The sequence below is a fragment of the Excalfactoria chinensis genome, chromosome 5 (assembly GCF_039878825.1).
Source record: "Excalfactoria chinensis isolate bCotChi1 chromosome 5, bCotChi1.hap2, whole genome shotgun sequence".
In the NCBI taxonomy this organism is placed as follows: Eukaryota; Metazoa; Chordata; class Aves; order Galliformes; family Phasianidae; genus Excalfactoria; species Excalfactoria chinensis.
The window spans coordinates 36683104-36706633 of NC_092829.1; the positions used below are offsets into that span (position 1 = coordinate 36683104).

The 23530-nt window shown below is 36.5% G+C and overlaps 1 protein-coding gene across 4 annotated transcripts in view; it reads right to left on the reverse strand.

Annotated features, from left to right (window-relative positions):
- USP47 (ubiquitin specific peptidase 47) overlaps positions 1-23530 on the reverse strand; it is a 48907-nt gene that overhangs the window by 2508 nt on the left and 22869 nt on the right. For 2 of the 4 annotated variants that reach the window (XM_072336937.1, XM_072336935.1), the window contains 19 exons: positions 23372-23451; positions 22633-22782; positions 18495-18590; positions 18252-18404; positions 16524-16691; positions 15107-15238; positions 13886-13962; positions 13514-13569; positions 12490-12602; positions 11442-11546; positions 10387-10594; positions 10004-10119; positions 8869-8988; positions 6847-7627; positions 5470-5645; positions 5211-5291; positions 4038-4153; positions 2870-2988; positions 1405-1535 (listed from right to left, as the gene is read on the reverse strand). In XM_072336937.1, coding sequence (XP_072193038.1) covers positions 1405-1535; positions 2870-2988; positions 4038-4153; positions 5211-5291; positions 5470-5645; positions 6847-7627; positions 8869-8988; positions 10004-10119; positions 10387-10594; positions 11442-11546; positions 12490-12602; positions 13514-13569; positions 13886-13962; positions 15107-15238; positions 16524-16691; positions 18252-18404; positions 18495-18590; positions 22633-22782; positions 23372-23451 — 2978 coding nt within the window. The remainder of the gene's footprint in view (positions 1-1404; positions 1536-2869; positions 2989-4037; positions 4154-5210; positions 5292-5469; positions 5646-6846; positions 7628-8868; positions 8989-10003; positions 10120-10386; positions 10595-11441; positions 11547-12489; positions 12603-13513; positions 13570-13885; positions 13963-15106; positions 15239-16523; positions 16692-18251; positions 18405-18494; positions 18591-22632; positions 22783-23371; positions 23452-23530) is intronic. The other 2 variants (XM_072336936.1, XM_072336934.1) reach the window with 1 other exon arrangement.

The window sequence follows — 23530 nt, forward strand, 5'->3', positions numbered from 1 at the left end:
TGAATTCACAGCAAGGCAACAATAAGATAGAAACGGTTAATAGAATCTATGACACAAAGTCACCAACTGCCTCATGATAAACCTTTAGGTCCAGCAGTTTCCTCCCTATACCAAATGAAAACTATGGCAGTCAAGCAGGTGAGCACATGAAGCTGTAAAATATGTATGCCTTAATCTCATCTACATACACCACACTTCCTACCATAACCACAGAATAATAGGGGTTGGAAGGGGCCTCTAGAGGTTATGGAGACCAACCACCTGCTGAAGCGGGTTCCGTACAGCAGAGCACACACTGAGGAGTTCAGGCAGGTTCTGAGTATCTTTGGAGAAGGAGACTCCACAGCCTCTCTGGGCAGCCTGTTCCAGTGTTCTGTGACCCTCACAGTAAAGATGATTTTCCATATGTTCAGATGGACCCTCCTGTCTATCAGCTTGTGCCCATTTCACCTTGTTCTATCACTGAAAAGAGGCCGGCCCCACCCACTTGACTCCCACCTGCTAGGTATCTGCTGAGCAATCTCACAGACTCAGCACTGCCTTGCCCTTAACTCAAAGGCAGGCTGCAGTCTTGTCTCCAGGGCAATGCAGATATGAACTTACACTTTTGTTTTTATCCCTGGCTGCTTACTTCCCCAAAATTTGGACATTTCATTTTTAAGATTCCTGCCTCCATCAGCTCTTCCGGTATGTTAAAATGAACTGATAAGAGCAGACCAGTAGCCAGCCTAATTTTCCAACTCCTGTTTCCTTAGTAAAGTAGGTTAAATCAACAAATACTAAGAAAGGACAGCAAATCTCTGAAATATATCAGCCCTACTATCTACTGATAAGACTTAGCTGGAAGAAAAGATCTGGATGAACACATCTGTTACTACAGATGTCTAATTCATGTTTCTCTTACTGTTGTGACCAAAAGATTAGCAGCATTCCTTTAGAGAGGCTTTCAAGTTGCTCCCTGCAACTTGTTCCTTAAGAAAGGAAAACAAGAGTTGACTTCCTCGTCAGATAAAAATGAAGATGAAAGCTGAATGATGCTCCTCTTTCTTGCCTATACAAGAAATCCTATTATTAATATTTGAATTAAGACTGGCAGACTTGTTAACAGGATTTCTGCTGGCATCAACATCCAAGGGGTCCTTCTTCCATCTTCATATTTTTATGTATAAACAACCATTTGTAAGAACCCTTTGATAAACCAAATTAATAAAATAGTCCCATAATAAAACACACTCCCTATTCTACACTTCTACTAGTATGGCACATATGCTTGCCTGTTGGAAAGTTCTGGCCTTAGGAGGAAAAAAAAAGTACTGAAGTCATGATACCCCTATGCTTCACAATGGAAGACATCAATAAGGCATTCAGAAACCATGAGACACTTGCATTGTTTGTACATTTTACCTTCTCTTTTAATTCCTCAACACTGCTGCTTTCTAGCACTACTTCCTGGAAAGAATCTAGCTTCATCTCTGATGGCCTCCATCGTCTTGATAAAACTGCAAGTTGTGACATAGATTTCATCTTTTCAATTCCTTAGAAAGAGAAAGAAATTCATTACATTAACATCACAAACTAGCTCATTTAAAATTAGGGGTTATCCATAGCAAATGCACACTCGGGTATTGAAGGCTGCATTGCACACACACAACCCGCCCATTAAATATTACATAACTCAGTATGCTGCAGGCAGTCTACCAAAGAAGAGGAGAAAGAACAGGAAAAGCCGGACTAAGACTTAATTTCAAACAATCTGTCATCAGAGTCTGACCTTCTGATCCCGCATTTGCACAACTTTCCTCTGCAATCTGGTAACTATTCACAAGGCTTCACTTCAATTCCTGACATAGAGCTTTTCACACCACTTCTAGCTTTCACACACTAGCTACACTCCTTTTACTGAAGTCAGTTTTACAACTATCACCTTTAAAATATGTATTGCCTCCAGATTTCACATATTAGGCTTTCTCTGGTAGACAGGGTAACACCATGAATATCACAATCAAATACGCATAAATATGAAAAGGTTGATGTCACCACTTGTAAACTGGTTTACAACTTTGTAATTTGGCCTACAGAACACACAACTTCAACATTCACGTCTACCGTTACATGCTTGTGGTACATGAAACCACCACTGTTGAAGCTTCTAAACATCTTCTGTCTATGACTGCATTTGTGCTACCTTTCAGCACCTAAGCTGTTGTCCAAAATGAAGGTACAATCAATTAAATCCTTCTTGCCACATCTGAAGCAATAACCTAAGCTTCCTTCTGAACCACAGAACTGATTTAAATATGCATGTAACAGTGACAGGATGTAAACCCACTATTCCAAAAGAATTAGCTGTAAATTGCTCTAAGTTGCATTATTTACTTAACTAATGTGCTTAGCTGAAGAACGAGATGAAAGAAGTGCTGATAGAACTCTAAAGCAGTTGGCCTTATGCTCCTCCAACAACAATTCAAGTGTGAGCTGATACATATTTCCAGTCCATCTGCAGGACTGCAGAACCTCCAAGTGTTCATCTCACTATCTTGCATTTGTTTTGACATAATTGCTAAAATTGAAAACACCACCATCCATCAGTTGTCCAGAAGAGCTCATGCTACTGGAGTAAAAGTTATGTTGGACTTCTTAAAGCAAGTATGCTTGTTGTGAGCAAATGCAATCCGCATTCCTTATCTATACTTGATGAGAAACGCCAGAGAAAAAACAGCACAGTCTATCTTTTTCCCTCAAATTACTCTTGAAAATACACTTCGGTATTAGTATTACATAAAAAAGGAAGGAAGGGAATTGCATTTTCTACCATTCTCTAAATAAAAGCTATATCATGATTTTCACTTTCTGTCCGTATTATTATTACCATCGAGTATTTCTAGGAAAACCTCCCAATTGCTTGAGATATTGATATCTTCTTCATAGATATGATAATCCAGAAACACAGTCCCTGGGTTCTTCCAGGTTTTCTTCCGTAGACGAAACCTGTAAATAAATGACAGAGGAAAGTTTTCAACCAATTAACTGTGCTGTGGAATTAAAAGTGGGCCATTGCAGTTTTTTCTTTTGGTGGAACTGAAACACAACTCATTTATATGAGGGTTGGTAAAGTTTAGCAGCAATAATTTTAACATTCTAAGATAATCCTGACAGCATGTTGTTACCACTGTCTGGTAGCGCAATACCAATCAAAGACAATAAGCCTGCATGTACTTGATCATTGCTCAAAGACAATAAGCCTGCAAGTACTTGATCAGTGCAAGAAATCCATCGGGACTTGGAGGAAGAAAACAATTTCCTATGCAGCATAGGCAGGGTATTACCAGAAGCTTCCAAAAGTTACCCCTGCCTTTTTTTGTTGTTTTTGTTTGGAGAGATAAGTATGGAAGACTCATATCTGGTTTACATCCTTGGTTCTACTGCATCAATACAGACACATTATAAAAGCATGAGCTGTATTCAGATGCAAGTAAATATTGGTATGGACAAGTAACAGAAATAAGTACAAGCATAACACTAATTATAATGGTTTCTGTACACAGAAATCAAATATTGGTATGTGCCAGTGGACAACATATAGCATTAGACAACACAATACACGTGTGGCAGACAAAAATCCTTTGGCCAAGTCACAGTGAGATCAGTAGAAAGTACCTGGCCCAGATCTACATTTTTACTCCTTTTCTCAACAGGAAAGGTTGTTACTATTTCATGCTTTTTTGTCTGCATGTGAACAGATTTACTTAACGCTCTTCTTTCAGAACAAAATCATTCTTGCAGAGGTTAAAACTTCTTTCATCTAAACCTGTAGTCATTTTGCACAAAGACATTTCAAGGTAAGTACAATTCCCTCTATCATTTTACATGAAAAGAAAGCCAAAAATGATGAAGCTAATGCTTTTATTCACAATTGGATTTAAACAGTAATGTATTCCTGCTCCTTTCCTAATATTCTTCCTTCCACAGGAGAAAAGGTACACACTTTAAAGTAATATTTAGTCATTTAGCTTCAGCCCTGACTGCAATTTCTTTACCTGTCAATTGTTAAGTCCAGGCCACACTGCTCTCGAAGCTGTGGGAGAAGCTCCTCTTTGGACTGTCTGACAGTCATTCCCTTAGCAAAAACTGCATCTAGAAGAAACTTGCATGGCTACAAACATAATAAATAGAAAATCATTAAAGAAATTAGTTGAATAAAGTAATTTGCTTTCTGATCTTGTGTCCCATCTTTGAGACCTGTCCCACCCACCTAGCAAAGTAATCATTTTCTGTAAACAAGACTGATTAAAATCAGGATTTGGTTGCACTGCAGTCACCCTTTGACAACTTCCTCAAAACCTACCAACTACACACCACTGCAGAAGAAGCATCTGGTCCACAAATTACTAATTGCTGTCATTATATTAACATATCAAACAATTTGGACTGTGCTGTTGAAAGAGCTTTTAAGATAAATAAGCCACATGACAATAAACCTGACACTGTCCTGGCTAACACTGGTCAGATAGGCCAGAACACCATGACTGGAAATTATTCTTGGACTAATCTTATTGTCTGCTTAACTAGTTCAGTTTCAGTACCATACACTTTTCCCTTATTAATATATATATATTCTGCAGTTTGGTCCAAACCATAAAATCAGAAATTAAGATGCACATTACATCAACTTTTAAAGACTCCCATCTATACAACGAGATTAACTTTTTATCCCTTTCACATCTCAAAAGCTGCTACAAGCGAGTCGTATTACTACAAGAAAGGTAGTCTTTTTGTTTCTAGACTCCTTCAGGACTGCCCGATGCAGAAGGGAAAGGCACCCACCTTTAGGTACCACCTGCCCTGCATGATTGCAGCAAGTTCTATTTGTTTCCTATTACTGAAAACAGCAACAATGACCCAGGATAGTTTCTATGTGGAAAGAATACTATAAAACTTCACACATTTAAGGAAAACAAAGAGTGATCTTTCTTTGTCCTCTATCTACACCGCAGAAATAAAGACATCTGAAAGATTGCAGATCACATTCCAACTGCATATTCTGAACAAAAACAGCCTGAAATTCCCTTTCTTAATTTAAAGGAAACTGCAGAAAAGCTCAGAGAGAAAAGGTTTTTTTTAAGAAAAATTTCAGAGGAAAAAGTGCCAAGGCACTTACTAATATTTTCCTGAATCACTATTAATCAATCACCATTGTAACAACACCTTACCTCTGGTTCATTTACCAAAAGCTGATAGACTTTGACTCTGTATTCACCCTTCTTAAGGGCTCTTCCAAGTCTAATAGTTATCTGTAAAGGAAAGGTGTCTGTTAGAGCTGGCATTACAACCAAATGATGTTTTGTACCAATACCAAGATTAAACCAGTGATTTAAACCAACAAGTAACATGAAGTTGCAAATTATTATCTTAAAACTTGGCTGTGTTGTACAAATGCATTTCTTTTTTACAAAACAACTTCTGAATAACCTTGTTGTCATCAGAAAACGATGAAAGTGTCTCATTGAGCCGAACACTCTCAAACTCTTGATTGCTGGCGTAGACTCTAAAGACTTTAAAGTGAGAGGATGGAACTCCAACAAAAGGCTCCAACTGTTGCTTGAAGGCAGACAGTGTAATTCTTTTATCAACATGCACCATCAACCCTAAACAAAAGTGAAGATGAAATTAGCATGAAACACTCAGATATTAAAGGATGCAGTCTACCATATCATTTTCATATATACAACCCTAGTTAACATAATGGGCGTTACCATAACTTGTATGAGCTTTGTTGAATTTGAAATGTTTATGAGCTGATAGTCCTGAAGACAAAGCAGTTCCAAACCACCCTATTTCTCAAACAGCAACATTTTCAGAATGAAAAAGATTGGTTATAACTCTGTTCCAGAATGTCACACAGTATTACAAGGCAAGCTCAAGTTTAGATTAAGGACTTTTCACATGGAATAGTTTTGTATTTTAAAAATATTCTGGCTGTATAAAGTTCTGGAACGTACGGAATTTGCCTTTAGAAATCACATTTCTTAGCATACGTAGTTTGGACTTAAACCACCAACGACACCGTTTAGGTTTCAACAGGGTCAGAGTTGATTTTTCCTTTAGTGCCTGGCATGCTTTGTTTTGGCTTGGGGAGAAAAACAATGTTGATAACACTGATGGTTTAATTGTTGCTGAGCGGCAGCTGCAGAAGGCCAAATATATTGCAGTTTTCAGTTTTTCATACTATCTTGCCAGCAAGGGAGCTGAGGGGGCAAGAATATACTGTATGACAGTATTCTTTCTTACATATTCATTCTATTTGCCATGAGCTCCATTGTACCTATTGTGTTTCAAATAATATAAAAGCAACAGTCTACCGAATTAACTGATAAATGTAAAGTGTACTCGAATTTTCATCAAGTGAAAAATGATTTGGATTTTTCAAGTTTGTTAACTGAAATGTTAACAGAATTATTGCTCTGCAAATCACAGTAATTAACCACATTCTGAAACAGGCAAATCATCCTCAGCACGTAAAGTGACTTCCTTTTCACTAGACAACAACTCAACTCATTCTCCAGAAAATCCCTACACCAGGAGGAAAACAGATGCATCATAGACAGATGTAACACATTCTTAGGAAGAAAAGAGCGTTTAATGTTTAAGTACATACTCACTGGAAACCTAACTGCTAGTAACTGAACCTGACACCACGTCTCATCCTTGCACTTTAATTAGCTTTAATTTGACATAAAACAAGTTTTTAAGAACTGTGATTAGACTTCACATTGCATACGAATTAAAAAATAATATCAACTACACTTTACTAGCATTTAAGGCATGCAATAATAAAAAGATACATACATTTCTGCCCTTCTCCTGAACCTTCATCTGCAGTGTAGGGCTCTGACTTAAAGTACATGTACTGTGTTTCTCCTCTGCTCTTGCTGCTTTCATCATATTCGCTGTCTGTGCCAGAATCTTCTTCCGCTGTGTCCCAGGTTTCTTTCTTCCCCTGATTTGCTTTTGATCGCCTACTACTTGTGATACTGTGAGAATCCAGTCCATTAGCCAAGGGAATCGGGGCATTGTCCACATTGCATAGAGTATCACTGCTATGACTAGAACTAAGGATATCACTGTCCACCGAACTCGTGCTCCTGTCATTATTTACATCCGAATCTGACCGTTCCTCAGACTGGAGGTTTTCTGGATCAGAAATCTGAATTTGGTTTTCAAGTTCTCTGTTTTCTACTGATGCTGAAGAGTCTATTTCATTTGAAGGGGATTCGATATTTTCAAAATCGCTGGCTTCTGTGCTTTTGCTGCTGTCTCCATTATCACCCTCCTGTTGCTGCTGCTGCAGGGACAAACTCTTAAGCTTCTCAGTGCTTTCTTCCAGAATCGCCTCAACAGATTTCATGTTGCCTGCAGGTCCTTTTACTCTTTCACAGGATTCATCCAAGTTGCCCAAATCTCCGCTAGGCTTCTGATAAATGGATCGTCTGAACTGAGATCCAGGCGACTGCTCTGGTAATGAGACATACAGTCTGATTGTATTTGCATGACGATCCAGAAGTTTCCATAAGTGAGAATCTGTATATGCCACATGACGATCTAAAGACTCTGAGCTTTCAATAAATACCTAAACATAAAACAAGAGTGGTTTTACCATGTAGCATTACATTAAACAATAAAAGCAACAACAGCAAACAGACAGGACTGAGCACACATTACATCAATAAGCAATGCTGTCATCTAGCAAACATTCTTAAATATATTTTTAAGACAGAAACTAAGGAGTCCAGCTTAGTGACAATTTCCCTTTTCATAATCATGCTCAGATTAGAGTGACCTGCAACCAGGCCAACCAGCTGCACTAAGCACTATTTACAACATGAAGCTCTAGTCTGTGCAACACTAGCTGCAGCAATAGCAAGATCAACAAGTACAGTCTTTACTTTCTAGCACAGCATGACAAATAAGAAATCTTGAAAGGCATACACAGGTAAACAACAGAGCAATTGAGAACAAGTGACCAAATTTCTTTTTTCCTTTCTCAAAGATCACCATGTGAATGTGAAAGGCTTTAAAGTAACTGAATAACAAGTCAGTGACATCACTTTGCTCAGCTGTAAATCAAAGCCTTCACTCATCTTTGCTCATCCAGTATACTGTCAGCTTGAGCCTATATTTCAAAGCCAAATGACACGTAATACAGCTGGAAGGTGTGCTACTATGGTATAGAGAACAACACTACCAATGTTATTTGATTACAAGTGTTACTCAAGTACTTATTCTTTTTGTGAATGCATGCCCTCAGTAATACACTTGAGCCTCTACCAACCATTCTGTTCTATTTGAGCTATAACTGGGAATAGTATAAGTCTTTTCAGAAAAAATACAAGATTGGCTAGGGGAATTCCTGAATTTAAGGTTAAGATGTACCAAAAAACTTGCTCTTTGCTTTGAAGTTTGCTTCATAAGAACTTCAACCACATTCAGAAGCTGTTCATAAGGTAAAACTAAGTAGATAGGTTTCAGAGTAATGCCAACCATTCTGTCCTAGGAGATAACTCCTACAAATCACTCATAAAGGTTTTAGACTCAGCACCGTATGTACCTCTGATTCTGATATGAACCAGATTTCTGATTATGAATCTGCTCTCCCTTGTTATGTACACCAGGTTTAATATACAGCCCAGAGAATTCATTGGCACTGTAGTATTTTCTAGTTACCAAAAAAAGACAATATTTAATACTTCAGAGAATAGTGAAATGACTGTTACACTTAATAAATTTTACAGACTTCCCTCCCATTTGCAACACGGTCTTGCAGATGATGCCATGCAGATACATGAACAGTTTCAAAATCAGAACATCTACCTTATTGCTTCTAAAAAAGCCTTCAGCTTTCAGCGTTTTGCTGGATACAGTCAGAAGACGCAAATCATTGTAGCAACGCTCTAATACTACCCGCATTGTTTCAGCAGGCAGATGTGTCGCCTGAAATAAGAAAACCACAGTAAGTTAAAGCACATTACACAATTTCAAATACTGGAACATGAATAATCATTTTAAGACAAACTGCAGTGAAATGAGAAGGTTTGTATTGATCTAAGAACTGTAAAGACAGCAGGAGGAAAATTAGCTCCAACCTGTTCGGTTTCAGTTGCTTTCTTCCATCCCTTGAATGAAAGAACATTAGTTCTTTCACAAGATCAGAAGACTAAAATGGCTTGATTTTGCAGAGAACTAAGAAAGCGTTAGCAACCAGTAATAAAATAAATATTAATCCCATTCTAAGGGTACAAAAGTAGCTGAAAAATCAAAATAAAAAATGTTTTCAAGCATCGGGTTTTGTGCACATAACATTAATTCAAACAACATTTTACAATGAATATTATGACATTACACTGAACTAAGTCATACGGAACTAAGTGAAATGGCTGCTTTCTTCCAACATTCTTCCAAAGAACCAATATTCCACGGCTGAAGACCACCTATATTCAGTTCTACAGCTTATTAAGTAACTGCTGGGATGAAAAGGAGGGTTTGTGGGGAGCTTATGGTCACCTGTGGACATCTTCCATTACTGGAGTCTGTGGAAGAAGTTGCACATTGTATCGGTGATATGGTTAAAGGATTCATCAATTCTGCTATTGAGACAATAACTTACTGGGGTGATTGAATTTACTAGTTCTAAAGAATATCTGCTTGACTCTTCAGCTTCTCCAAGAAGTAGATTATCCAGTAAATTTGTAAACAACAGGGCCAGACAGTAGCTAACCGTGCAAAAGCCAGGGTACAGCTACAGACAGATCAAGGAGACTGCTCTTTTTAGCAGTAATGAGTAAACAGACAAGCTCAACTGCAACAACTAAACAAATCTTACATGACACACAGTACGAATGAGCTGGAAAGGGAGCAAGGTCTCGTTATAGTTAAAGTTACTATACATTCTCAGAGCAAGAATAAATGAAAACTCTGTAATACATATTCCTCAACAATGATAAATTACCTTAGAAATTAGCTGTTTGAATTCTGAAACTGTCTGATTCAAATAAGCACGTACGCTTATTGGAGGAGCAACAGATTCAGTCTTCAGGTCAACTACGTGAACCTTTACCATGACCTCTGTAGGGATGAGGAGAAAAAAACCACAGCTATATCAAGAAAATTCCAAAGGCAAAAAAAAATAAGCATACTGTTGTCTGATATACTGGTTAGGGACTCTCATTAAACACATGCAAACAGCACTGAATTTGAAAAGGTGTACAATTTCAGAAATTCATTTTAATGCCAGAGGCAAAACTGTTCTATATTATCCAAGGCTTGTTTTCCTGTCACCATGTAATACATCTGTTTCCTCTACCTTTGTCTGTACGTAATTGTGTGACTTACCACCAGGCTTATAGCACTGGAAAATTTGGTCAGGTCTTCTTGTTTCCAACAGTAAGTCAAACATGTACGTTGATTTGACACCTCCGAGTAATAAACCCATTGGTGTATCCTCTTCGCCTTCGTAAGATCGTTCCAAGTAGTCATGGAATTCATCATATTTGACAAGACGGCAGCAATCTAAAGGGACGGCCTCTTCTAAATCCATCAGCTAAGCAATCAAAAAGAAAGAAATATGATTTCATAAATACTTTTTTGTGGGTTTAGATCTTCCCTTGTAAGCTAGAAATCTCAGTGTACACACATTCATCATTTAATCTACTGTGTTTAAAAAAAGCACGTACATTCACAATAGATGTTATACACAGATCATAAATACAGCTACAGAAGCCTGCACCACAATCCAGAAAAAGGGGGAATTTGGGAAGTATATAACTATATGAAAACATGCAGTATATCAGATACCAAACAGCATCTTAGTGGTTTGATGAGGTTAAGTGCACTAATCTCCCATGCATCCTAGAGAAACATCATGTTAAATTATTCCAAATCCATATGGCCCTGCCTGTATTCCACCAAAGAGGCATATGTCAAGAACTGAAGAGTAGGTGAGCAAAAATACACTCCTTCAGCTCTTTGTAAAATGCAAAGATCAACACCAAAGCAGTGCCTACAGATATTACTATATTAGCTATGCAGGGAGTTTCTTGAAATTATTCTCTCACTATAAATCCATTGCAAAATTCTTAATAAAATACTAATATAAATGATCAGAATTCTTTCAACTTACTGAGGCTATGGAGAGCCTAGCAGAAGTTCCCACTGTGATTTTAGAATAAGCGTCACTTTTAAAGGGCTGGCTGTATCACCCCCAACAGACATCATCTGACAGCTAACAACAGATGAGTCAGTCAATACTTCCAACTAGAACTCCTCTTCAAAATGGAAAGACAAACCAACAAACAAGACAGCAAACACTCCTACAGCACCAGAAATTTAAACATGGCAGCCGAAAAATTACATCTAATAATTTTAATATTCTAACATGCATAGCATACCTTGTAAGCTATTCCCACAGCCTCCTTTAGTGTTCTATCCTTATGAACTTCTAATTTGTTCTCCATCATTATTTGTTTTGTTGGATGCATACAGAACAATTTAATCTATGAAACAAAATAAAGAAAACATTAACACAACAGTAGTTTAAATTACCGTGCATATTAAAATAGATTAATTTACAAACTATCTAAAACATATCCTCAGCTCCATTTCAGCTGTAGGAAAGCTTCCCTTCAGCTGGTTGTATAGCTGCAGACAGAAAACACAAATTGCACAGCAGATAGCACTGTGTGTATACATGTAGATATCCTGCTATTTACATACATATATTTGTGTACACACATCTTTGAATACATATACTGATGAAGGAATATACTGATGAAGGAATATATGTAATTTCTTGCAAGCTGATGTTTGAATAACATCAATGACCAGACTACCTTTAAACTTCAGACAGAATACAAACTGAAAGTTAAAACTTTCCCTCTGAAATCGAACCAAAATGTGCATAGGAAGAACAAATGTGAAAATCCTTTATGATGTTATGCACATTTTACAGATGTAGGAAACCTTCCAATAAAACCAGTTGAATCTGACTGGGTAACAGACATGCTTGTAAATCATAAATGCCATATTTTGTAGTTATCTAATTTGTTGTCAGAAGAAAAATTTTCTCCCTTTCTGCTAAATTATTTGTTTCAATCCACATAAAACAGCAATCCAGAACTCAAAGGGTCACAACACGAAAAGATTCCATAGAATGAAACTGTCAACACATGGCATTTCATTGTGCTGAAATCAGGTGATAGTGAGCTAGAGGGTTTTCTTTTAAACACTAGTTCATATTCACAAGGAAGGTATGAAGTCAACAAGAACCTCCAGTTATTACCTCTAATGGGTCCCTCCACCGTGTACAAGATTCCAGTAGATGTACAATTTAGATATACATTTATTACAAGAATCTTTGCCATGTAACAACAAATTACAACTAATTGCTGAAGCAATACATGGGAAATGACTGCCGTATTATTCAGTAGAAATGCTAACCTTGCAAGTGTTGCGCTCAATTTCCCGTTGCCTCTTTTCTTGCTCTTCCAATTCTCTCTCTTTCCGTACCAATTGCTTAATATGGTCAGGATACTCATGTGACTCAAGAAACTCTGCCAGAAAAAAAAAGCCAGAACAAGTTAAAAAAACAAACAAAATCTCCAACTAAATTTCACACTAAATCACATCCTGTTCCCTTTTTCAAGATTTAAATGGAGCCAAAATGAACTATTTCCCTTGGCAAACAACAAGTGTTGCTCCAAAAGTCAACCAGATTTTAACTGAGAAATACAACTGTTTCTAAGAAAATAAAACACATTTTTATAACTTCCACGAAAGAAACAAATTCTGAAGGTGGACGGTTGTTAGTAACAAGAACAATCTAATTCCCTATGAAATTAGTCAATTACTGAATCAAGTCTCCAAAGACGGATTCTAGTTTTGAATCCAAAGAGAATCTTCATTCTTCACTGGGACACATTTCAAAGAAAATCAACCTGTCAGCTACTATATACAGTGCTGGGCATCTTCTAAACCTTGGTGCATTAAATCAGATGTAAGGAACAAAAAAGAACACGAGATCTCAAATCTGTCTTGCCCTATAATTCATATTACCTTGCCTGCTAGGACGCTAAAAGCAAAGGCTGATCATAACATGTATAATTTAGTTGGCAGGAAGTTCACGTGACTCATTTTTAAGTGAAGAAAAAATATTTTGTTCCGCTACCAAGTATGGCACTAGTACAGCACCTCAGTTCATTGTCATCCAGCATAAAAGGCATTCAAATCCATAATATAAAAGTAAATAAAATCATGATGGCCATACAATGATCATAAAGGCTTACAGTTAAGAGAGTAATGGAAAGCTGTAAAAGAAGGGTCCCCTATTTGAAAGCTATTTCAGCTAACATTTAAAAAAACGACAACATAACACCACCAGCCTCCTTCCCCAGCAAAAATAAGAACTCTCATTCACATATAAACGTTTCCCTACTCCAAAATAGAATCTGCAAAACATACTTACTTGCATTCCTTGCTGGATCCTTCAGTCTATATATTAGCATATACGCATTTGTGGAGCTGGTGGAGAAAAAGAATATTTACCTGAAATTATCAGATAGGAGGACACTGCTCATTTCAAAACCTCATTTATTTCCTCATTACTACCAGTAAAAGTTATATTGCACTAATCTTAGCAGCGTTCAAACCAAAGGGAGGATTTCAAAAGTAAACATGTTGTTATTTTAAATGATCTTAAACAGCAGTCACGATAGCTTTTAACATCACTTGGAGTATCAACTTTTATTTTCAAGCTAATCTGTTAATCACGTGAGTCTTCAGCCATTCCTTTGCTTACATCAGCCACCAGAAACCAATGCAGTGCTGTAAGACTTACCTAGCAAAAGCACTGGAATAATAGCCTCTGCTTCCTGAAGACCCACCATATGTTTTCTTAATATCTTCCTGAGTTATCTAACAGAAAAATCAATTAAATTATTATTTGAGAAACTTGTGATAATCAGTACGCATTTATTCTCATTATGAAAGATGGCCTTACATATTAACACAATATTAATTACTATTATATAAAAAATATTTCAGGATCTGCTTTTTTATGGGGTGGAACAAAAAAAATCTGTTTCAATGTGATCAGCCTCTTCATTATACAATGTATCTAACAGATCTACAAATGCACTTCTCTAAGCAAGGAAGTATTTTCAGCTATATAGGAAGGCCAAACTCTAAATCCAGCATGTATGTGAATAAAGGCTTCTGTTTAAATCATCTCTTGCTCAGCATCAAGATCTTATTGGCATGGCATGAGAACGGACCATAAAGTCTGGGATAATGGAGCCTGTTTTTTACAACCTTTCTCTTAATAGAGAGAGCTACTACACTTAAATTGCTATGGAAAGAATGTGCTATATTTTACTTAAACAGAAAACAGAGGGTAACACAAGGAAACTGAAAGAAAGATAAATGCATCAAGGAAAAGCTACAGACCAATTGTTCCTATCACATGGACTGAATCAGAACACAGATGACCTCACATCTCAGAGTCAGCTGAACCAGGTAGACTCAGCTGTGATACTCTCCAGACAACCAGCGCTGCAGGCCGGTTTTACTGCACAGTTTGAGCAAAAAAACAGATCATGCCTCAGACAATGGACTAAAATGCAAACTGACTTGCAACTATCAAGACTATAGAGAACTGGTTTCACAGTGTAACTGACAGCTGTGAAACAATGTTTGCACTCTAACCCACATATGCTGCTGCCTGCATGCTGTGACTTTGAGTGCAGTGCAAAAATTCAGGAGGAGCGTGGGGAGAATAGAAATAAAAAGGCTCTTGCTTCAAAGAGGTAGGGGCTAAGATCTGTAACCAGCACCAACAGTGTGTGGCAAACAAAACTGGAAGGGGAGAGAGGCAATTGGAGATAAGGAAAAATGAGTAAAAATCCTGCTACTCTTCACCCCTTGATTCAAAATAAAAATGATACACCAACAAACTACAGAGTGCAACAGCTCTGTTAAATGCAGGTGAAAAGTCACATGAAAAATAAAATTGCATTGATTCATTTACATGGACCTAAGACAATGAAAGTATTAGTTTTACCTTGCTAACATGTTGATCATTAAAGCTGTACCACTGATCATCACTAAAAGACTTTATACAGGCGTAGTAATGGCCACCAGCAGCACTTCCAGAATGGACCATAACAGAGAAGAGTTCATACAGTAAAGAACTCTGCAGAGAGAAAAAAGGTGTGGTAAAATACCATAAGAAAAGGTAAGCAAATTATTTTAGAAGTATTTTAAAACAATCACATTAACTCAAGCATATAAACAGTCGTATGTTACAAAGGATACCTGTGAAAGAGAAATGCATTACTGCAACAGACATAGTTTCAACTCCAATATGCTAAATACTATACAGGAGTATTTAATAAAAGAAATACAGAGAAATTCCTTTGGCTGCAGAAGAGAGTTGGAGGAAGGGAAAAAAAAGAAAAAAACTTAAGACACAGAAACGTGGTTTTTGAGACAGCATTAATGCATTAAGTCAGTCAACGTATCACTTTTCAGAACAAACTCTGAATGTAAAAACAGACAATAACAGAAACCTACAGTAACTACCACCATCCCTAGAAGGAAACAGCAGAATAACACAACAAGAGATGAAATCAGCATCAGCACTACTGAAAATAATACTCAGGCTGAAAAATACAGACTCTGAAAATATAAACTATGAGGGCTTTTGATTCCGAAGAAACCAGAGAAAAATTCCCGATTTTTCTTGCTAAATTAAGATACTTTTGCAGCAAACGCTGCTAAAGCAGCATGCTTTTGAATACAGTCTCCAAAATAAAACACTGTTTACATGAAGAACATCTTCAACTTGAGCTTCTGTTCCCAAAACAAGTTAACTAGAAATCCTTGGTCTGACAAGTTGCAAAGACCTCTACTCTTCTGTGCTCTCCAAATCAGCTGCATGCTTTCCTTTACTGTAGTGTCCATTTTTTGTTTTTCTTTAATTTGAATAAAAATGCAGCCTTTTTTTAAAGAAACAATTCTTTATACGTATTATTATTTACATTTGTGTTGGACTGACCCCCATCAGCAACTCAACAAATCATTCAGTCACTCTCTGCTCTCCCTGAGAGAGATGCTGGAAAGAATCCAAAGAGTGAAAGTAAGAAAACTTGTAGGTGGAGATGACGGTTTAGTAACTGAAGGAAAGAAGACAGAAGTAGCACTCGCTACCTCCCATCAGCAGATCAATGCCCAGTCAGCTTCCAAGTAAAGAACAAACTCAGCTTTAACAGTCGAAGGTAACATCAGATATTAGATGGCATGGAAACTCTAGTCATTCAGGTCAACTCAGCACTGTATAACAACTGTTCATGATCAGCTAAAACACTTGTGTGTTATCAGCACTGTTCTAGTCATAAATCCAAAACCGAGCATTATATAGGCTCCTGCAAAACAAGTTAAATCCATACCAACCGGTTTCAGTACATTTCTAAACATACCTTTTCACTGCCAACTTTAGCAATTCTTTCTGCTGCACTGTTGCTTTCCAGGCAGATTCCTTCATCAACTCCATCATCATTAGAAAAATCATTGCTCATCTGGTCACTGTGACAACTGCCTTCATTTTCTGCTCCGCTATCAGTGCAACTCTCAGTCTGAGGAGACTTCTTAAAAATAAACATTATATAACATTTAAAATCATGTGGAACAAGAAATCACAACGTTTGAGAACTACAAATTAAAATCTGTAAAATAATGAAAAATCAAAATACTAAAGGCACCTGCAAATCAATGCAAAGAACCAATTTATTTCTGTCAGAGTATATTTAGTCTTCCTCTTAGATCAGTACTTTCACATCCTGCATGAAACCAAACGGAAATTACTTGGCAAGCTTACATCGGTTACTACCCTATTCCATTTACAAAGTTTATTCAACTACTCTTAAGACTAACAGCAGATGAAAAAATGCTGTTATAGCAGACACACATTAATTACAAGTGATTCAACCAGGACTATTTTCATTCACAACTGAACGCTTTCCGTACCAACTGAATGGACAGAGTTCAGTAGAAGACACATTACTCTTCTAATAACTTACAAGCAAGATGTCACCCACAATACAAAGGCAGTGCATTAAATACAAGTTGATTAAATATAAGAAATGCTATCTCCTGATTGTCTTTACTCTGGAAAATTCTTTTAATTTTCTAACAGTTGATAACAGTCTCCAGTCCTCCCATATCAATCATTCTCATCTGACTCTCCATTAACGTTGGTGTGGACTTGTTTACAAATTATACTATGTAAACTGCAGAGGTTTTTTTTTGCTCGTGGTGGGTTTTTTTGTTTCTTTTTAAACAGAGACAAAATACTTTCATTTGCATACTAATGTAGTATTTTTCTTACACCACTACACAAACAGGAGTTCCCTCACGGGTAAATGATAACATCTTTTTTGTGACTGTAAAGTAACAATGTTCTCACTGTCAGGCACATTAAATACTTCTTGCAGAATGTAATGGCACAAAACAAATTTTGACCAAAACTAGAGAAAAACAGGAGTGAATTTCTTTTCCTCCCAGAGGGAAGAAATTAATTCACGCTTTCTGGACTATCTTCCAGTATTTGGTTTCAAAACTTTTACCTTACCTGTTGTAAACAAAACAGATTCACGCTTATACACATTTCACTCTAGATTTGTACAAAGATTTGAGACATATTTTTAAATTGCTCATTAAGACATTATAGAATATCAGATTTGAAAGGGACCAAGGGACCTCAGTAGCTCCTTTTACACCTTGTCCTCTAGATCCTCCACCATCTCTGTTAACTTCCTTTGGATGCTCTCTACTAGTTTGTGTCTTTCATTATACTGTGGAACTCAAAAATGCACACAGTACTTGAGGTGAGGCTGCAACAGCGTGGAGGAGAGCAGGATAATTTCCCCACTCAACTGGCTGGCAGTGCTGGGCCTAATAAGGTAAATCGGAACTATCTTAATGGAAGCATGGAGACCCTAACATGAATTAGAGAACACGCTTCCATTACAAAATAACAAAAATCTTCAGACAGATCGGAAAACTTCCAATTAATACATGGCGACAGCTAAAGAAAATTTTATGTAAATGAAAGCTAAAATGGGCTTAGTAAGTCAACCCTTGAATTTCCTTAACAAGAAACTTCAAGAAAACTGAAGACTACTTTTCTCTAAAACAAAAACCCTTACCTCATCTTCAACATCTATGAAGATACTCATGTCTAACTCCTCAGGAAAAGTCATACGATCATTCAGCTTAATTCTGTGCATAGTGGTATAATCAAAATCGAATCTCTTCAGTTGTAATGTCAACAGATATGGAAAATGCAAGAACCGCAGGCCCTAAACAAAGCAAAGAGAAGATTATGCTACCATTGTTAAGACTATTACTTAGCAAATGTAATTTTCACAAATGACCTGGACAGTGCTTACCTTTCTTGCATCACATTTCTTCTTACATCGCTCACAAAAATACTGATTGGGGCCATCAAGAATCTCAGGCTGAATGAAAGCATGCAGTGCTTCTTCCTAATAATAAAAAGAGGTTACCTGAATTTGGAAGATCTTTTACAATACAGGTATAAATAACTTTATGATAAAGTTAAAAACACACACAAATCACCTGAATCACTGAAATCAGAAAATTCACAGAACAAATTTGGATACTTCCTTCAGATTTTTGAAAACTGAATGAAATGTCATTACGTGACTTAGTGGTTTCACTGTTTACCACACATATTGTGAGCTGTGCTTTTAATATTAAAGCTCCTCAGAACTTGATTATTTTTGAGCTATACAACTATCCATCTGTTTTTCAACTGTTATATGATTAACATCGCTGTACCTCAAGATTATTCATTTATATCTCTTCCAATTTTCTACAATGTAATCTTTAAACCAAAATCAGTATTGATTAAAACGTTAGAACATTTATTAATATGATTCTAAATATTCTTATTAGTGATCGTTTATACAAAAAACTAGTCAAAAATTCTATATTGTGCAATCCACAATGCCTCCCTCCTGCCAATTTTGTAACTGTTACCTTTGAAGAGGTAACCCTTAGGAATTCTCAGAACTACTAAACATTTCTAACATTCCCAGTGTGTATACACTCCGAAAGGCACCATAGGAGATGAAGTAATAGATTTGTATAAAAAAGGCTATTTCATCTTTCTCGTACTTCACTGAAACAAGAGAACACAGGCTGGAAGGAACTTCTGGGCTATCTCTAGTTATTGATGCTTTAACTTTCAGCATAGTAAAATGCAATAACAAACAGTTCAAACTAATTTTTGTGTGGCTAAAGACAGGTATTTAAAATTTAGATTTCTAAAGAGAAATGCATCATAACATAGTTTGTAGTTTGATACTAACAGATCTTACTGCTTGCATTTATTTAATATCTGTGAACAGAAACATTAGAATCTTTATGAGAAGATGCATAATGATTAACAATTAAGCAAAGCTTAAATTTCCACCTCAGATTTTTCAAGCTCATATAGTTTTTCCATGGCCAATAAACCCAGCAAAAAATAAGAAGACCTTAGTAGCCTAGCTTAGATTTCTAAGACATTAAATAAAAGTAAACATCACACATCCATATTCTTACTATTCTTCCCTAGTTTGGCCATATCACCACATACAAAGCAAGTTCACAGAAAAGTATTTCTAACTCATCTCTGCTCAATAAATAAATAAATAAATAAATAATCTACTAGCACCCATACTTAAACCTTCAGTAAAAAAGTAACAGATAATGACCCCTAAAAACACTACTGTATTTGCCATTTCTTCAGAATACTGTTATCACTGCTAGTTACCAACCATTTTTGCCCAAATAAGTTATGGATGCCCCAACCTTGGAGGTGTTCAAGGCCAGGTTGTATGGGGCCCTGGGCAGCCTGGTCTAGGGTAGGAACCCTGCCCATAGCAGGGAGTTTGGCATTGGGTATCTTTAACACTCTTCCAACCCAAGCCATTCTGTGACTCCACTGCTTTCTAGTAACAATTACAGCACATCAGCTGGTTCCTCACTGAATCCACTCCTCTCTCAGCTACTTTTTCATCTGCAAAATTTTTATGGCTTAAAGTAAAAAAAAGAAATACATACATATACATAAATTTTTAGGTTCAGTCTACTGACACTATCAAATTCAGGCAGACAACTTTCTACAAAATCAATGTGTTAAGTGTTGCCTTTGTTTACCCATTTAAAATAAGAAGCTATATACTTTGTCTGTATCTCTATTGGTGTCAAAGAGACCAGTTCTGGTTTTCTAAACCATGCTCTTAAAACTATACAGATAGTTAATGAAAAAGAACAATCCCAAGATAGGTACTGACAAGACCTCAGTGCCCAAGTAGGTTTACAGCTGTGCTACTGTAGTATATGACATGAACTTGGGGAATAAGGAATCAGAAAAAAACTCAAAATGTAGAACTCAAAGATAAATGTTTTAAAAATTATTTCATTTAGGTAATAAAAAAATCCTAACATCCTTCCAATGAGTTCTTCAGTGTTCTCATTTAAGAAGTAACATATTTACAAATGAACACAACATTTAAAGCGGCTTCATTTTTTGGTAGTACACAATGTCGAACAGTGGGATAATACACTTCATGTGGCATTTCTATAGATTAACCTTATTTTATGCTTGTACATCCATTCTCTCTTATTAGAAAGTAATGGAAAATCACTTACCTCTAACTAGAGTTCTTTGAAGGTAGTATCCTCCTTAGATCCCCTATCTTGGGTTGTGTCGCCTGCTGCAAGTTCCCTCAGGAGCTGACTAGCAAGGTCTAAGAAGTTTTACATTCCCTTCTATAAGCCCTATTAGCGCATGTGGGAAGTTTTTGATCTCTCACTTATATCCTTTTGCCTACGCCTACTAAAACACCATCATCTATGGATCAATGGAGGATACTACCTTCAGAGAATTCCATTTAGAAACAGGCGATTTTTCCCTTCTCCAAAAGCAAGTATCCTCCATATCTCCCCACTGCTGAAGACTACAAAACTAAAAATCACATCTGCTATAAGTATGACAAGTGCAGGGAGGAGAAGCAACTGAATATAATCAGAGTAGGAATTAAAAAAACAAAGCTCAAAAACTGAAGCATCAATACAAATTGCAACCATGTAACTCTGTAACAAAACTTTAAAACAATTTTTCTTGGAATATAGAAAACCCAATAATGGCTGATTTACAGGAAAAGTATCGAATACTACTGAAAGTAATCTGATATTTAAGTCCTTTTTTGTTCAAGCTTCTTGTATTTTTTTAAAGTGCACAAATATGTGCCTTTCTTTTTAAACAGCATCCTGCTGTAGACTTTTTCTACTGAGGAGAGTAATCTCAATTGAAGACACATATATAACAAATTGTTAAATGCAGAATGCAGTGATTAAGTAAAGCTTTCATTGCTTTCCTTAATAGACCTGAAAAATCTCATCATCAAATAATAGAAATTAAAATAAATTCTGCTTTATGGAATATTTCCAGAAATGTGTTAAAAGGTGAAAAATGATGCAATCTATATAAAACATCACTATCACTGGAACTGCAGCTCAAAAGACAGCTTTAAAAAGCTGGATGTTTCTGAAAAGATTAAAGTGCTATAAAAAAGAATTCAAAAGATATTACTAAATTGAATTCTTTTTATCAGATCAAGGCCTTTCGTACCTTTACTGCTTCTTAAGACTGCTATTTGAAATACAGAGCACCTTGGGCTTACAAGCAGCTTAACCTAATTCTGACAATTCTTAACAGAACGCTGTTAAGAACTACAGAATACTAGTGCTTAAATAAATGCCAACATGCTATAGACAAAAGGTAAAAATACTTGAAATATACTAAGTAACACTGGTAAGCCAATTATGCAACATGTGATGGTTTAAATCAACCTTTACCCAAAGACTTCAATTTGTTCTTCCTCTCTCTCTCACAACTTCATCCATATTACAGACATTTTAAGCCATAGCAGTGGATTTCCATTTGCAATAGCTTATTTTCATGGAATAGTGAAAAAAAACAAAGCTTCCACAAATGTACTAATATATTTAATTGCCAACATCATCACTTATTTCAGAAGTGAACTTCAGAAAGCACAGCAACAACACTGCAATTAAGCTAAAAATTCAGTTCATCTTCTGTTCTTGTCTAAGACTTTCAATAAAGCTATGAAAATTTAGCAGATGTGCCAATAAAGAGAACAGCCCAAAGAAAACTTAGGAATCTCAAAAAATATTTCGGGCAAATGCTGAGAATTGTATCAGGAAGAAAATAACTGATTACTTCAGCCTGAAGGCAATAAAGTTGCATTTCCCCTCCCCTTATACATGCACCAGTAGGACTCATTGAAGGGTAAAAGAAAAAACAAAACAAAAAAATAAACCAATAAGCCAAAAAAAAATCTTCTAGAACTTGCTAGCTGGTTCACTGCACAAAGACGAACACCCCAAGATGGAGTATCTAGGATGATACTTACCACGTAACAAATTATACCACTGTCGCATTATGTATTCTATGTGTATGGATGCACTATTAGTCAGCATAATAGTACACACCACGCTAGCAAACGCCTGGTTGGAGCCATATGGACGGATGACCAAAGGAATATCCAGGTACGTGTCGATTCTCCAGCCTTCATAGCCACATTCTAGACATCGTACATAGTCTTTCAGTTTGCCTTGATACAGCTGATTTATAAGATCGGCCTGAAACAGACAGATATTTAACACTGCTTTAAACATAAGTAAAAAAACATTTCCTCTCTTCAGTTTTACAAGAAAAAATCTTTTTAAATTAACTGCATAGCTACAGCCACAATTGTCATTTCCTAGCAGGACATCCAACTCTCAATTCCTGTTTCTCCCCCCACATTCCCTGATCTACCTCTGCAGAGAATGTGCATCAAAACAGCTTCTCAAACCACGTTACATAAGCTTTGCAGCTCGAGCTGCAAGGGGCCCACTAAGTAACCTAAAAAATACCACTGGTGAGAAAGTTATGACTGAAGTAGTTACATAACCACTTCCTGTGCTTCAAATAAAGAATATCCAAAGTCCAGAATATTTCACTTCTAACTGGAGGAAAAAAAGCAACACTCTGAAATGCAGTGTAACTCCAGTAAGAAATAAGAACAGCATAAGAAAAATGGCAACTTCTGAAGCCTGCCAATAATCTTGTATTTGAAAATCAGTTTTTTCTTTTTCTTTTTTCTTTTTTTTTTTTTTTACAAGGATCTGTAAAAACAAACAAGAACCACCACACCCTGAATTACTGGAAGTGTATTGTTACAATTACCTGTTCTGTTTGCTTCCATTTTTGCTCCAAAGCATCAAACATAACTCTACAAAGCTCCTGTACATCATGTTGCTGCCACGCTGTTCAAAATTGAAAATAATGACAACGTTATCTACTCAACATGAGAATGCTTCGCAAAGCTATCAATTTTAATCATTA